This window comes from Mus pahari, chromosome 10, assembly GCF_900095145.1.
Source record: "Mus pahari chromosome 10, PAHARI_EIJ_v1.1, whole genome shotgun sequence".
In the NCBI taxonomy this organism is placed as follows: Eukaryota; Metazoa; Chordata; class Mammalia; order Rodentia; family Muridae; genus Mus; species Mus pahari.
In genome coordinates this window covers 40,891,180-40,906,499 of record NC_034599.1, presented here as the reverse complement: position 1 = coordinate 40,906,499, position 15,320 = coordinate 40,891,180, and the positions used below count along the sequence as shown (strand labels likewise).

At 49.0% G+C, this 15,320-nt stretch overlaps 1 protein-coding gene across 6 annotated transcripts in view; it reads left to right on the top strand.

Annotated features, from left to right (window-relative positions):
* Positions 1 to 4,236, top strand: part of Cep164 (centrosomal protein 164) — a 70,601-nt gene extending 66,365 nt beyond the window's left edge. For all 6 annotated transcript variants that reach the window (XM_021206163.2, XM_029543157.1, XM_029543158.1 and 3 more), the window contains 4 exons: positions 63 to 428; positions 1,731 to 1,797; positions 2,553 to 2,675; positions 2,827 to 4,236. In XM_021206163.2, coding sequence (XP_021061822.1) covers positions 63 to 428; positions 1,731 to 1,797; positions 2,553 to 2,675; positions 2,827 to 2,923 — 653 coding nt within the window. In that variant the 3' untranslated portion in view covers positions 2,924 to 4,236. The remainder of the gene's footprint in view (positions 1 to 62; positions 429 to 1,730; positions 1,798 to 2,552; positions 2,676 to 2,826) is intronic.
* The last annotated feature ends 11,084 nt before the right edge of the window (positions 4,237 to 15,320 follow it).

Below are 15,320 nucleotides of genomic sequence, written 5' to 3'. Positions count from 1 at the left end.
AGGCACTAGTAAGACACTCAGTTGCCAGCTACACCCTGAATCCTCTGCCTCTTTCCTTTCAGTCACCCCGCCCCCGAACTCTGCTGATCCCAACAAGATCCATTACCTGAGCAGCTCCCTTCAGCGAATCAGCAGCGAGCTAAACGGTGTGCTGAATGTGTTGGGAAGCCTCAACTCCCAGCCGCCACCCCAGGGCCTCATCAGCCAGCCCCCGCCTCCGCTCTTCACCTCCTCACTTCGGTCCTCCAAGAACGTCTTTGCCCCTGCCTACTCCTCCAAGACCAAGCTCTCCTCCTTATCTTCCATCACACCCATGTCCACCCAGTGGGCCTGGGACCCGGGGCAGGGCACCAAGCTGGTCTCCTCTTCCTCCTCCTCTCAAACTGTGGATGATTTCCTGCTGGAGAAGTGGCGCAAGTATTTTCCCTGTAGGTCCCTACCTCCACATCTCTTTCCTTTGCCCCATGTCCTCTCTCATAATCATCCTTTCTTTTTCTTTTGCCTACCCCTTATCTTTGCTGCCATCTTTGGTCTGTTGGCTCTGTCTGTGGGGGTCTGGGCAAGGAAGACCTTTGCCAGTGGCCCTACAGCTAGAGGTTCTGTGCTGGGATGCTTTACACTGAGCTTGCTCTGCTTGGAGCTGTTATTATCAATGCTAGAGCTTGGCAGAATTTTAAAAAGTTATTATTGTCGTCCTAATGTCTGCCATGAGTATAGTACACTATGGCATTTACTTACACACACACATACACACCCCTTCATTTAGTCTGTGTTATAGTTCTCAGGCAGTAGTTATTTATCCAAGTGTCTTAGTCAGGGTTTCTTTCTTTTCTTCTTTTTTTTTTTTTCATGGTTTTTGTTTTATTTTGTTTTAGGAATTTTTACAAAAACGTGCCTTAGTCAGGGTTTCTATTCCTTCACAAAACATGATCAAGAAGCAAGCTGGGGAGGAAAGGGTATATTCAGCTTACACTTCTACATTGCTGTTCATCACCAAAGGAAGTCAGAACTGGAACTCAAGCAGGTCAGGGAGCAGGAGCTGATGCAGAGGCCATGGAGGGATGTTCTTTACTGGCTTGCTTCCCCTGGCTTGCTCAGCTTGCTCTCTTATAGAACCCAAGACTAACCAGCCCAGGGATGGCACTGCCCACAATGGGCCCTCCCTTCATTGATCACTAATTGAGAAAATGCCCTGCAGCTGGATCTCATGGAGGCATTTCCTCAAGGGAGGCTCCTTTCTCTGTGATAGCTCCAGCTTGTGTCGAGCTGACACACAAAACCAGCCAGTACAACCACCATTTTATAGCCGAGTAAGCTGAGACTCTAAGGGTTAGTAGTAGATGCCAGAGTACCCTTTGAATGAGCGAGTCATATGGCAAGCTTTGACCCTGGGCTTAGGACCCTGTGGCCCCAGCTTCTGCTCTGGGACCTAGTTTTGCCTTATCGAGTAACATAAGTCAGAAAGGCGACTATTTGAGGAAAAAAAAATGTAAAAAACAAAAAAGTCTTCTTTCTGCTCAGCCCAAATTGAAAACGAAATTTTTAGAATCAAAGTAAACGGGACAGTTCTTGTCTGTCACCTGTCTGTCACCTCCAGCATGGAAACATTCCCTGCCATTGTTTGTTCTGGTGACATCCTTTTCTGGGGAAGCAGGGGTACTGGTAGTGAATGTGGAGGTGGCCTGCTGGGGCTGGGGCTGCCCTTGGACCCCATCTTCTTGCTGTTCCAGCTGGCATCCCGTTGCTCAGCGGCTCCCCTCCCCCACCGGAGAACAAGCTGGGTTATGTGTCTGTAAGGTAAGGCTCTGCGCTGGGAGTGGCCTCACAGTCTAGATCTTTACTGTACCTCCTTGGGCAAATGGCACCACGGATAGATGGGAACAAACCTCACGGTCCTGTTGGCCTGGAGCCCAGACAGGTCGCCAGCCCAGAGACACCTACATCTTGCCTTTGTTTGAGGAACTCCACCACAGCAAGTAAAAAGTCAGATCCCTGCTGCCAAGGTTCAGTGGATGTGAGGCAGGGTGTGTGGGCTCGGCAGGTGCTGCCCATCGGGGGAGAGACTGAGGCGAAGCCCTGCTCACCCTGTGGCCCCACCAGCCCTGGAGTCTGACCCCGCTTTGCCATTGAGCTCTTTGTCTGATCCCTATGGCAGGCGATAATTTAGTCCTGTTCATTTCACTCTCTGCCAGATATCTTGTTCTTGCCACCCCCAGCCCTAACTGTAAACCCCACAAATTTATCTCTGCTCTCTGGGCCAGCCTGAGAGCTGCTGCTGTGTAAGTATCTGGGTGGACGGAGGGAGCTCCCTGCTGATGAGATTGGCTGAGGATGGACAGTTGCGAAGGTCCAGTGTAGCCTTTGCATGAGATGCTCAGGAAGCGGGTGGAGGGCAGCCACGACCTTCCCTTTGGGGAACTGATGCCCCTCCGTCTTACCAGTGAAGGCCCTTTGATTGCTGGAGGCCTTCCAGAGGTACGAGAGGGTCAAAGAGAGGCGGGGCTCCGTTTGGGCGTGCCGCCAGCTTCCTGCCTGCTCTCCTCCCTTTCCAGCGAGCAGCTCCATTTCCTGCAGCGCTCCCACCCTCGAGTCCCCAAGTCGGACAGTGTCAGCATTCAGAGCATGATCGAGTCCAACCGGAAGTGGCTGGAACATTTCCGGAACGACCCCAAGGTGTATCCTTTCAGCTGGTCCCCAAGCTCTAGCCCCTCCCCGTGGTAGCAGCTGACTGGCCTGTGCTCCACCACCGGCCTCGTCGGAGGAACATCCCGTTGGACTGAAGACCCTTTCTCTCAGCTGTCCAGTTTTCCTTCACTTTGTGACCAGACAGCTTTTCTCCTCGGTGCCCAAATCAACAACCACATCGAACTTACTGCAGCTGGGCCTGGACGAGAACAACAGACTGAATGTGTTTCACTACTGAGCCCCGTGTGGGGCGGGGCAGGGCGGCCTCCTCCTCTATGACAAGTGCCTGAGGAGCCGCCAACACTTTATTTCTCTCTGGTCAAGCATGTCCTCCGTTGTGAACTCCACCGAGGACTTAGAGGAGCCATTGGGTTAGATAGGTGGAAAGGACGGCTGTAGACGGCCACACACGCTTCAACCATGGACCGTCCTGAGCAGAAATGTGGACATCTGCGAGCTTCTGCATCCAAGTGGCACTGAGAGGTGGCTGCTGAAGACTTCAGGGGTGTGGACACCTTAGTTAAAGCCACTGCTCTGGGAGGCCTAGGGAACCTCCTTGGAGGTTGGCCCCCTGCTGAGGGTGTGGTTCCTTCATCCGCACGGCCTCCTAGCATGGCATGCCCTGGCATGGCATGCTGGGCCTGTGCCTCTTTCGGATACCTCAGCCCCGACAGGATCACACGTCCCTCTCTTTTTGCCTTTTTTTCTTTTTAAATGTCTTCTCACTGTCACAAGTTTGGGCTCAGCTGCCTGAGCCCGGCTGGATGTTGCTAGAGGGCCCCAGAGGGATGTTCTGCCTCCTTCCCTTCTGCTGGCACCGTGATTTCCTCACGATTCTCAGGAGCACCCCCCACCCCGACCCCCCTTTAGGATGCTCTCTGGAGCTCTTCCTTGCCCTCAGGTCTCAAGCACCTGTCTTTCCAGGAAGCCAAAAAGCCATAGGGAAAGAGGGGGATGCCTTCTGCCTAATCTTGGTATTTCTCTTCTTCAACATCCCGAGTGTGTCTGTGAGCCCTGTTTCCATCTGTCCCTCTATCTGGGCCTCTCCTAGCCCAGTCCAACTATCAACTGTGTCCAGAGCTCAGTGGGTGGGGCTGACTCCAGCCTGGCCCCAGCAGGGACCATCTTGGGTCAGGTGCTTCTGGCTCAAGCCTCCTCTGCCCCACTTCCCCTCAGCGGGCTCTGCAGGAGCTGCAGGTGATGTTCTCAGCATCTGTCTCCCTGTTTAAACAAAATGCCCTCATTTTTCTTGTCTTGAGAAGCTGCAGGCTGCCTCTACCCCTGCAGCCCACAGGGTCTCACCGATTTATTGTTCATTTCTTTGCTGTGGAATAAACCTCAAACGGCCAGTTGGCTTTTTACCCTTTAGATATTTTTTAGTCATCAGCCGACCACACACAGATAAAGTCCTTTTTGTTGTTACTTGTTCCACTCTGTGTGCCTTGAGAACCGCTCATGTGATACGACCGACTGACCGACTCTGGTGACAATCCTGTGATTTTTTTTTTTTTTTTACACCTATTAAATCTCTGTAAGTCAGTTTTCTATGAGGCAGTCTGTGAGCGTGCTGGTCTCTTTGGAAGCCTTGTGTTGTTCTTCCCGAGGGACAGGGAGGTGGGGTCAATGGCTCTTCAGGGGACACCTCCCTGAGCATCTGATTTAGTTATCCCAACAGGGTGGAGGTGGGGGCAGGTGTGGACTGCTCCATTTTTATGGGTGACAGAAAAGCAAGGGTCAAAGACCTCTAGGTGTCTGGCTCCCCTTAGTAAAATGTAGAACCCTCCCCAAAGCCGCCTCCGCTCTCCTCTTGCCACCATTCCTCAGAGAGCTCACTCACATTACAGTCTCCTACTTCTCTGTTTTCCACTTGCAAGGCTGGAGACCCACTGAGCTATTTCCTCAAAAACTAGGGTTTTTCTCCCCGGAAAGATGATGCGATGTCCCGCACCCCAGTCTTTTAGCTGGCAACATTAAGTGGCTTTTTCTCCTGCTCCCCTGGGTAAACAGTCCTATATATTCCTAGCTTTGTAGCAAGGGTCTATCTCGGAGAACCAGAACTGACTCACACAGCGTGTTTCAGGAATCTGTATAGGAAACTCAGCCCAGTGTCCTAGCCGCTTCCTAGGAAGGAACAAGGAGATGGGGGAGGCAGTGAGCCAACATCTGTTGCATGCCTCCATGAGCTGTGGTTTTCTTACACTCTTGTTTGTAATCTTAACCTTAGGATATTTTACAGAAGAGAAAGTAAAGTTTAAGCTCAGAGAGGTCAAGGTCACAGAGCTAATAACTAGCATTTGAACTAGATCGATCTGTTCCTGAAAGTCAAATTCCATTGCTTGCAGCCACCCCATTGTCACCAGCTGTCTCTTCCAGGCTCACAGCACAGTCCCTGGCAGCTTGCTCTGAACACCTGGAATCCTGGAACTGGTCGTTTCTAACTGGGATAGTAAAACCTTCCTGGGCTAGGGTTGGAATTTGGGGACTGGGGACGTATTATTACAGAATTTACTTGCTTAGCATGCGTATGGCCCAGGATCAGTCCACGGTGTAGCCAAAAAAGGAAAGGAAAATGGGGACTGGTTTTTGGCCAGGCATGGTGGCATGCCTATTTCATCCTAGTACCCAGGAGGCAGAGGCAGGTGGAGCTCTGAGTTTGAGACTAGCCTGGTCTACTGAGTGAGGTTCAGGCCAGCAAGGGCTACATAGTGAAACTCTGCACCCCCTGTCTCTCTCTCTCTCTCTCTCTCTCTCTCTCTCTCTCTCTCTCTCTCTCTCTCTGTGTCTGTCTATATAACTGTTGATATATATATATATATCAACAGTTCATCCTTTTTTATCTCATGGACTTTAGAATCTAGCAGGGAAACTCAAATCCTGGCCCTTTGGGGTGAGCTGTAAGGGATTACAAAATCTGGGCCACTGTAAAAAGTACACTAAAAGGTGGGTGTGGGGGTGCCATTCAGTGTGTTCAGTGTGTGTACAGTGTGTCTCAGTAGTGTGTCTCAGCTGTTCTCATGGAATCCTGAAGAAGTGGACTCTGATGCCAATGAAGGAATGGCCTTGCTAGCAAGGTGAGAGCAAGCAGGCTAAGAGCAAAGCCACCGGCTTCCATGCAGAAGGTTCGGCGTCAGCAGGTTTGGCCCAGATTAAAGGTGTAGCTTTCTTCCTCAAGAGCTGGATCAAAAACCAGGCACACCTTGAATCCCAGCACTTGGGAGACAGAGGCAGAGGCAGAGGCAGGAGGATCTCTGAATTTGAGGCCAGCCTGGTCTGCAGAGTGAGTCCCTTAGGGCAGCTGAGCTTCTCTGAGAAACCATGTCTCAAAAAATAAAAATAAACAACAACAACAAAAAAGAACTACCAAAGGCATTGTCTTCCTACCTTAGAGGTCTGGTCGGAAGGTGATCCACCCACTTCAAATATTCCTCACAGGCATGCCCTTTACCTCTGGATTCCATTTAATTCCAGATTTAGTCAAATTGACAACCAAGAATAACCATCACACCTTCCAAATACTACAAACTAGGATTCTAAACAGCCTAGGTCACCCTCACAAGGTCAAAGGTCCAGCAGCTTCAGTTTCTGGTGAGGGACTTTCTGGTTCATATGTGGTTCTTTTGAGCTGTGCTCTCCCGGTGGGAGGGTGAAGTGCAGTCCCTTGGGCTCCTCTGAGGCCCTTGTGCCATTCATGCCAATCATTCCATCTTCACGCCTAATCACTTTCCGAAGGTCCCGCCTCTAACCGGATCATGAGCATACAAGCTGAGGAGTAGTAGACATGCATTATTTGGAGTTGAGACTTTATACTGCCCACTCCTGCTTTACAGTAGAAGAGACAGCCCAGGGAGAGGAAACTTTTAAATTAATTAATTAATTAATTATATCTGTGAATGTCAGAAGACAGATTATAGGATTTCTCTCCTATGGTGTGGGACCTGGGGTTTAAAGTCAAGAGCCATCTTGCTCCCCCTCACCCCCAGGGAAACTTTAATGACAGTTACTTTGAGTGGGCCCTATAGTCACATAGCTCAGTATTCAAATGACATCAAAGCCGCTCTATTCATGTCCTGTGTAGTACAATTTGAAAGTAGCAGATATTACTCATTCCTTCTGGAGACTATGCAAGCGTGAGAGGGCTGCTTCTGACCCCACCCTTCACCCCCACCCTTACTGACAAGGAAGGGTTCATTCCTAACACCAGATGTGCCGGTTTCCCAATGCCCTCCAGCAATGCTCTCCTTCCCTCTGCCTCTGGCGGTTCCCACGTGAAGACAAGGAGAACAGGAAAAGATGCTGGTCCCAAGTGTGGGACAAACAGCAGGCTCCACACTGGCTCTAGACGGCCGGCCGGCTACAGGATTGGAGACAAGGCTGAGCACAGGGTGACCTGGAGGAAAGGGTCACTCCAGTCCTTATTGGGCAACTGCTCAGTTTCCTCATTTCCATTCTAGAAGTGACCATCTCACTTCCATGTATTGGACATGTTAGTGCCTTCCCAGGCTCTGGCCTCCAACCACAGGGAGGCCTGACGGAGAACAGTCCGGGTGATTAAGCCTGAGCTGGGACAGCATCATTGCAGTCACAAAGTCAGCTCAGCAGTAGGTCTTCTGCTGGGAGTCTTCCTGTCCCCACCCTAGCAGCCTGGTCACTGAAGGACACTATGATGTCTTGTCAAGAACTGGACTGGGGTAGGCAGTGTGCCTGGGGCTGTGTGGAGCTGTCCCAGTTCTTTGACCCAGTTCAGGTTAAACAATTCCCCTATAAAAAGAGAAGCCTGGGATGGGAGTGGTCAGCCTTCTGGGGAGGGGCGGGGGAGGTGGGGGCTCTTGCTCTCTGGCATAGAGTGGAGGGCACTGGTGGCACATTTGAGTATGTTCACCGAGGACAGACATGACCACTCTCGGGAAATAGCAAGAACTAAGAGTGAAGGAAGGGCCCAGCGAGATGGCTCAGAGAGTAAAGGTGCTTGCTGTAGAAACCTGGCCTCCTGAATTCAGTCCCTGGAACCCACGTGAGGGTGGAAGGAGAGAAGTGGCTTCCCAGACTTGTCCTCTGACCTCCACACATACACCATGGCGTGCACCCCCACCCCCACCACAGAAAGCAAGAATAAGGCAGTGTGGGTCAGTGGTTCCCACTTTATCCTCTTGACATCTGTTTTCCATGTGTGAGTAGGCTTCACAGCTGTGCCTGTCATACACAGTGGCTGCCTGGAGTGAAGGAGCTCTCAGAATAGCATTCAGCAAAGGGTAAATGTGTAGGGAGTTCTTGGAGTTATCATCGCCCTTGCCGGGAAGTCAAGAACTTGGAGATTCTGTGTCTTTCAACAGCAGAAGTCAGTAGATGTTTCTCCAGCTGGAGACCTGTATCTAGCTCCCTGGAAGCCCCCAGGCTTCACAGATCCTGCCCCTTAGGTTCCTGCTTCCTGGGACTGGGCAGGGATCCACTGTAGTCACACTACATCTGTCTACACACATCCATTCTGAGCTAGGAAGTTCTCTCTCCATTCTGCTTCCTGGTAACCAGATCTAGCAGGATTGGCTTGATGGTAGCCACTCCCTTGCCAACCCTAGAAACCCATTGGCATCGGGGAGGGGAGGGAGGGGAGGTCAGGGTCTCTAGTCTTATCTCCTGGAGGGTCTCAGAGCCCGAGAGATCTGTGTCTCTCACTTGGGAGCAGAGTGAGTGCCTGTGGTAGGCAGGGGCTTTGCAGGTGACTGACTGAGACTTCTCTGATGCTGAACCCAGATTAAACACAACTCAAGAGCTTGTGTGGGGACACCATGTGTCACCAGATATTGATGGATACAGAACAGCCACTGCAGCATCAGGCCTGGCATGGCACAGTCCACCTTGGCCAACCAGGATGGATGGTTATAGAGAATGGCTCAGCCATGTGGATCGACTGTTTCCCACTCCTTACCCATGCTTCCCATGGTTTACCTCTCTAGTCACCACAGTGAACATATATATGTCTGACTCTTAAGCCCCTCATGTCATGGCTGCAACAGGAAAAGATGGGACCATCCTCTGTACTTGGGGAGTTTTCCAGCTAAAAACACTCCGAAGACAATATGTTTTAATTACCTTATGAAAAAAAAACCACCTTACAGGAAAATGTTAAAGAGGAAGGCTTTGTTTTGGCTCACAGTTTTAAGGGCTCACAGCCCTCTGGTGTCTTAGCTGCATGAATGAGGGCAGAGCATTATGGTGGAGGAGTTTCTTTTCCTTGTGGGAGACAGGAAGCAGAGCGGAGCTGTAGCACAGAGCCAGGTCAAAGTGTGGCTTCCAGTGACATACCCAGTGACCTGCTTCCTTCAGACTCCACCTTCCAGAGCTCTGCCCCCATCCACTAATGGATCAAACCATTCACTAGGTCAGAGCCCTCCTGATCCAATTGCTCTGGAAACAGATGCACTGTGTACTTCCCTACAAGCCTCTTAGGCCAGGTAAGTTGACAAGGTCAACCACCATCACCCTGTATGTGGGATGCGTCCGTGTGAGGATGGAATGAGACTTGTTTTGTGGGGACAGTCTAGCCCTGGCGGAAGGGGAGATTTTATTGGCAGAGCTATCCGATGGTGGTGCCTGTTGGACTCAGTCCGTTTTTTGTTGCTATATAACAAGATGCCCAAGACTGAATAATTTATAAGTGGCCTTTATTCATAGCTGTGGAGGCTGAAAAGTCCAAAAGAGTACAGAGGAGGCATCTGCTCAGCCTGGAGAGGATCTTCTGGCTTTATTATAACATGACGGAAGGCGTGGTGAGGGACAGAGAAGAGTGTTAGCTTGGGTTCTGCTTTTTTTTTTTTTTAATATTTAACCATTTATTTTATGTATATGAGTACACTGTAGCTGTACAGATGGTTGTGAGCCATTATGTGGTTGCTGGGAATTGAATTCAGGACCTGGCTCTGGCCACGCTCACGCCAACCGAAGATTTATTTATTGTTGTATGTAAGTACACTGTAGCTGTCTTCAGACACTCCAGAAGAGGGTGTCAGATCTCACTACAGATGGTTGTGAGCCACCATGTGATTGCTGGGATTTGAACTCAGGACTTTTGGAAGAGTAATCAGTGCTTTAAACCACTGAGCCATCTTTCCAGGGTTTCTTATACAGCTACTAATGTAATCGAGCTGTCCCATCCTCATGGCCCCAGCTGTCCTGGTTCGTCTTGTTCACTTGACACAGTTAATAGTCATCGGAAAGGAGAAGCTTCTTTTGAAGAGTTGCTTAGGCCAGACTTGCCTGCGGGAATGGTTGTGGAGGATCTTTCTGATTGTTAATTGGAATGAGGGTCCAGCTCATTGTGAGCAGGGTCATCCCTAGGCAGGTGGTCCTGGGCTATCTGGGCCAACAAGCAGCGTTCCCCCATGATTTCTGCTTTGAGTTCCTTCCTCGATGTTTTTTTCTTAATTGATTATTTGGGAATCTCACATCACACAGTCTAATGCACTCCTAGTCTTTCTATGTCCACCCCCTCCCCCATAAACACCCCCCCCAAAAGAAAAAGCAAGTCCATTTTGTGTTGTCCACATACTCACAGGAGCGTGGTCAAATTCATAGTGGCCAGTCCTCTCCAGAGAGGATGAGTCTTTTGCTCCCTGCATCTATACCAGAAGCCATCAACTGAGAACAGTGCTATGGCCAGCAAGGGACAGGGCCAACTCTTCCATGAGGGGCAGAGCCAACCATTCAGTGAGAGGCGGGACCAACTCTCCCATGAGGGGCGGAGTCAGCTCTCACTCGCCCACGTGGAGACATTAACAAGACTTTAAAGCGACCACCCAGACCATGGATATCTTCCTCGTGGGCTTTGATGGTAACACAGACCACAGACATCAGCAGGGCCCCTGGCCGTATCAGCGCCACCCATCCACTCATGGCTTTTTGCAGCTGCATGGGCTACAGGCCTCACAAGCTGCTTACATCAGGATCCCCATGCCCCAAGGCTCCAGGAAGCAAAGTCATCTGTCAGCAGCACAGACTGCATACATCTCAGGCTTCGTTGCGTCCTGGGGCAGCAGCATGGACTGCAGACATCAACATGACCTCTGGTGGCTTCCGGGACTGTGGTGGTTCTTCGAAGAAGTCCAATCAAGAAAGTGAACCTTTGTTACTTCCTGTCTCCAGTTGCGCCTCTCCCCATACTGCACACACTGATCCATTTTTCCGTCTTTCCCACCTCTCCACCACATATTTGTTTATCGGTAGCATTTAGGTGTTTTCAGCCTGCCCTAGGCTGAGGGGCTGGGATGGCCCCTTGATGTCTTTCAGCAATGGACTATGACCTGGAAGTGTAAGCCAAATAATGCCTTTCCTCCCTTGAGTTGACCTTAATCAGAGTGTTTAATCACCTCGATAAAAAAAAAAAAAATACCATGGCACCATCTAACCCTAATCACTCCTCAAAGACTCCAAATACTGTCAATATATAACTCTGGAGACTACTAAATGCCTTCTTTTGACCTCTGTGGGCACAAAGCATGAAAGTGATGGGTATACAAACATGCATATATATTTTTTAAAAAGTCTTAAAAATAAAGATGTTCTTGGAGGTATGGCTCAGTTGTAGAATGCTTGCTTAGCCCCGTGATAGGACAAGACAAGTCACAATGGATTTCATCAACGGTCCTTATTAAGCCAGGTGTGAGTGGCTCATGTCTGTAATCCTAGTACTCAGGATACTGAAGTGGAGAATCACCATGAGTTCAAGGCCAGTTTGGACTACGCATGAGGTCCAGGGTAGCCTGGAATATAAAATGAGAACCAGCCTAAAACAATCAATCAATCAATCAATCAACTCCTAATCACTCAAACAACTTAATACCACCACCACCACCACCACAAAACATGCCTAGTGGAAAAGTTTGTCAGTGTCTCAAAAAGTGAGGTGCACCATTGCTTTATAACTCAGAAAATCTGGTCATAAATGCAAGAGAACTGAAAGCAAGAATCCAGATATTTAAACACCCACATCCCTAGCAGTGTGCTTCCTGACGTCAGACAGTGTGAGCATCTACCGATGAAAGATGAACAAAGCATGGTGCATGCACACAATGGGGTACTCCCCACTCTCAAGTAGGAATACATTTCTCATATAAGTCAGAGCAGGGATGGTGAGGTGGCTCAGTGGTTGAAAACGCCTGCCACTAAGCCTGAGAAACTACGTTCAACCGTTGGGATTCACATGGTAGAAGGAGAGAATGAACTCTGGTAAGTTGTCCCCTGATCTCCATTTGCACACCTTGGCACATACATTAACACACACATGGGTGCACACACATGGGTGCACACACACACACTTAATAAATAATAAATGTAAAAAAATATCATGTTGTCATCAATTTTTCATCTTCTCTTTCCAAAATATGCAGAAATGGTGGCTCATACCTGTAATCCCAGCAGTTGGGAGCATGGAGACTTCAGGGTCAGTCTGGGCTATATGTAGAGAGAGCCTGTCTCAAATAAACAAATAAACAAAAACAAAAACAAAAACATAGAAACAAAAGATACATGGGCCAGGTGTGCTGTGTGCACATCTGAATTTCAGGCACTTGGCAAAAGGATTGCCACAGTTCTAAGCCAGCCTATTCAAGCCAACCTGGGCTACATAGAAATACCAGTCTCAAAAAGCCAACCAACAAACTGACAAATGAACCAACAAATGAACCAAGAACCAACCAATGAACCAACCAACCAACCAGCCAGATAGCCAGATAGCTAGCCAACCAATCAATCAACAAAACAACCAACCAACCAACCAACCAACCAACCAACCAACCAACCAGTTATCAAACAAAATACTTAAAACCAAGTAAAAACATAACAATGATGAAGCTTGAAGATGTTATTCTATATGAAATAAACTAGATATGAAATGACAGATATCAAATGACTGCATACACATGAGGTCACCAAAATAGCCAAATCCATAGAGAAAATAGAATGTTCTAGAAATGAAGAGGGACAGTTGCGTAGTTAAGTGAATGCATTTAATGCTCCTCAAATGGACATTTTAAAAATACTTCAAGTGGAAAGTTTTATGGCATGTGTTTTTAACATAATAAAACCACAAATGCCTGACCAGATACTGACAAGTTCTGATTAGACGGAGTTGGTGAGATTCTGGCCTCTGCAATTGTTAGCCATCTCTTCCAGGGCATCTGTTGTGCAGCTAAATCAAGATCACCAGTTTAGCTCTGGCTGTTGGCAGACGGAGAGTCAAGGGGTGGTCTCTTTGTTAGCCTTCTGGAGGGGGCTTCCCAAACTTTCATGTGTATATGAACCATGACCCTGGCATGGTGCTAAGATGAAATTTCTGAGACGGTCAGTGGCTTTAAGGTGAGGAGTTACATTTCTTGTAAGCCTCTAGTGAGGATGATGCTCTTATCTTTGGACCACATTTTGAAGATCAAGGCACTCAAGGTGGCTCTATCTGTAGGGGACAAAGGAGATATCTAGAGAGGATGAACAGACATTTAGGTTGATTGATCCAGGTCTTCATTTTGCTTCACTTTGCTGAAGATAAATGGTAAATCGGGCTTTGGGGGATCTAGGTGTGTTTCTAACAGGCAGCCTTGCATTAACTAAGGAACATGGTGTATCTCAACATTAGTAGCAAGTAAAATAGTCTGGGTTTTGTACAAACTTGATTCCTCTTCCTCCTCTTTCTCTCTTCTTCTTCCTCTCCACTTCTTCCTCCTCTTTGTTTTCATTCTCTTCTTCCTTTTCCTCATCCTCCTTTTTCTTCTTCCTCTCCATTTCTTTGTCCTCCACTTCTCTTCCTTTTCTTTGCTCTCTTTCTCCTTTCCCTTTTCCTCTCTCCATCTTCTCCATTTCTCCTTTCTCCTCCTCTCCCCTGACTTCTGATTGATGACAGGACCTCAAACTTACTATGTAGTAAGGGAACCTCCTTGTCCCGAGTGCTGGCCTTACAGACATGCACCATCTAGTTTATGGGGTGCTGCAGATTGACCCTGGGCTCCATGGTCAATGTCACTGGTAAATTGAGTTACACTCCAGCCTGGCCTATCTGAATTTCTAGACCTTGTGCATTTTAATAAAGGGGAAAGCCAGTTGAGCAGGCATTTAATTGGCTCCTGTTTGGCTCTCAGTTGCCTCTCTCATTCTTCCTTTACCTCTATCGTCCTCCTCGGGGCTGAGGAGCCTCCCAGGCTGATCCCTCCCCTTCCACCATGTCTGTGTCTCCCCAGAGAGGTGTGCGGCACTCCCCATCTCATGCAGCCTGCATCAAGGCTCATCTGACTGGACAGCCCCGTATCCATCGCTTACCTGCTTCAGTCCAGCTTGCTCACAGGGCGGACTCCTCTAATGGTAGCATCCTCACAGCCGAAATGAAACTCAGACTCTAGTCTGCGGAACACCAGGTAGTGTGACTCAAGGCCAAGGAAGCAGACTCTTAAGAGCTAATGAGTCCCTGTGACTTCTTCCTGATATTCTAAACTTGGAAGAGTTTCCTAAGCCCTGAAATCCCTGGCTTTCTTGTCTGTCAGACGGAAATCCTGACACTGCCTCCTAAATCAGCAATGAGGTTAATGATACAATGTGATGAATGCACTCTACTTAGCTCCTGCCCCTCGCCCCCAGCCCCCAACCATAGTGATCCACAGTCTGTTCTTATGACAATGTCCCCTTTGCAGCCCTAGGAAGACTCTAGGAGTTAGTTATTCCTGCTTGTGTTCTGCTGGAGTGAGGTATGACTCATATTTGCTTCCTAGTGTTCAGAGAGCAGGGACGTGTGTGTGTGTGTGTGTGGTGTGTGTGTGTGTGTGTGTGTGTGTGTGTGTGTGTGTGTCCCCACTGTGTTCATTCTAGACCGAGCTTCTTGGTTTGATTGTTGTGCCTGCAGTTCCACACATGACCTGCAGATGGTGCTCATAGCTACGGGAGATGTCAGGTTCTGAACTGGCACCAGGGCCTTGTCTTTCAACACACAGTCAGTTTCTCTGGGGTCTGCTCTAGGTGTGGGGGCTGAAATGGGCCCCTGAACTTAGAACTCACTCCCGTACCTGTTAATGTGGTTGTTCACATCAATTCCTGGACATCCCACATATACCAGGTAGGGTCTCCCTATGGCCCAGGCTGTTTGGTGTGACCTACCCCCACGCTACACTATCCTCCTTATCCCTCTGTGTCACTTGTTGGTCTCTGTATCAGTCTTCTTTTATCTTCAGAAAGAGTGAGTCTCAGACCCATGTTCCTTCCAGACCCACAGCCCCATCTTCCCAGGGCAGATGGCAGTGCAGGAGCATGTACGCTTCTAATCTACTGCTGGCCTACAACTCACGGCCGTTCCCCCTCCTCTACTGCCCCAAACCTTTATGGCTACTGTACATCCAAATCCTCTATTTCATACGTTATGTGTCTGTGCCCCTGGTATTTGAGTTGCTGATTCCTTCCAAAGCTGGCGTGGCACTGTTGACTCTCTGGTCTGATTCTCCTGGGCATGCTTCATTTTTCCCTGCCTTTGATCCCTTTTCACCCTCTGACCCCTAGTGATCTCTCCCTTCCCTGTGACCACACCTTGCCCTATGCTATCCCAGAGCTTTGGGTGCAGGTGGGATTCCTGAGAAGTATACAGTGTATGCTTATCTGTACTTTTATGTAAC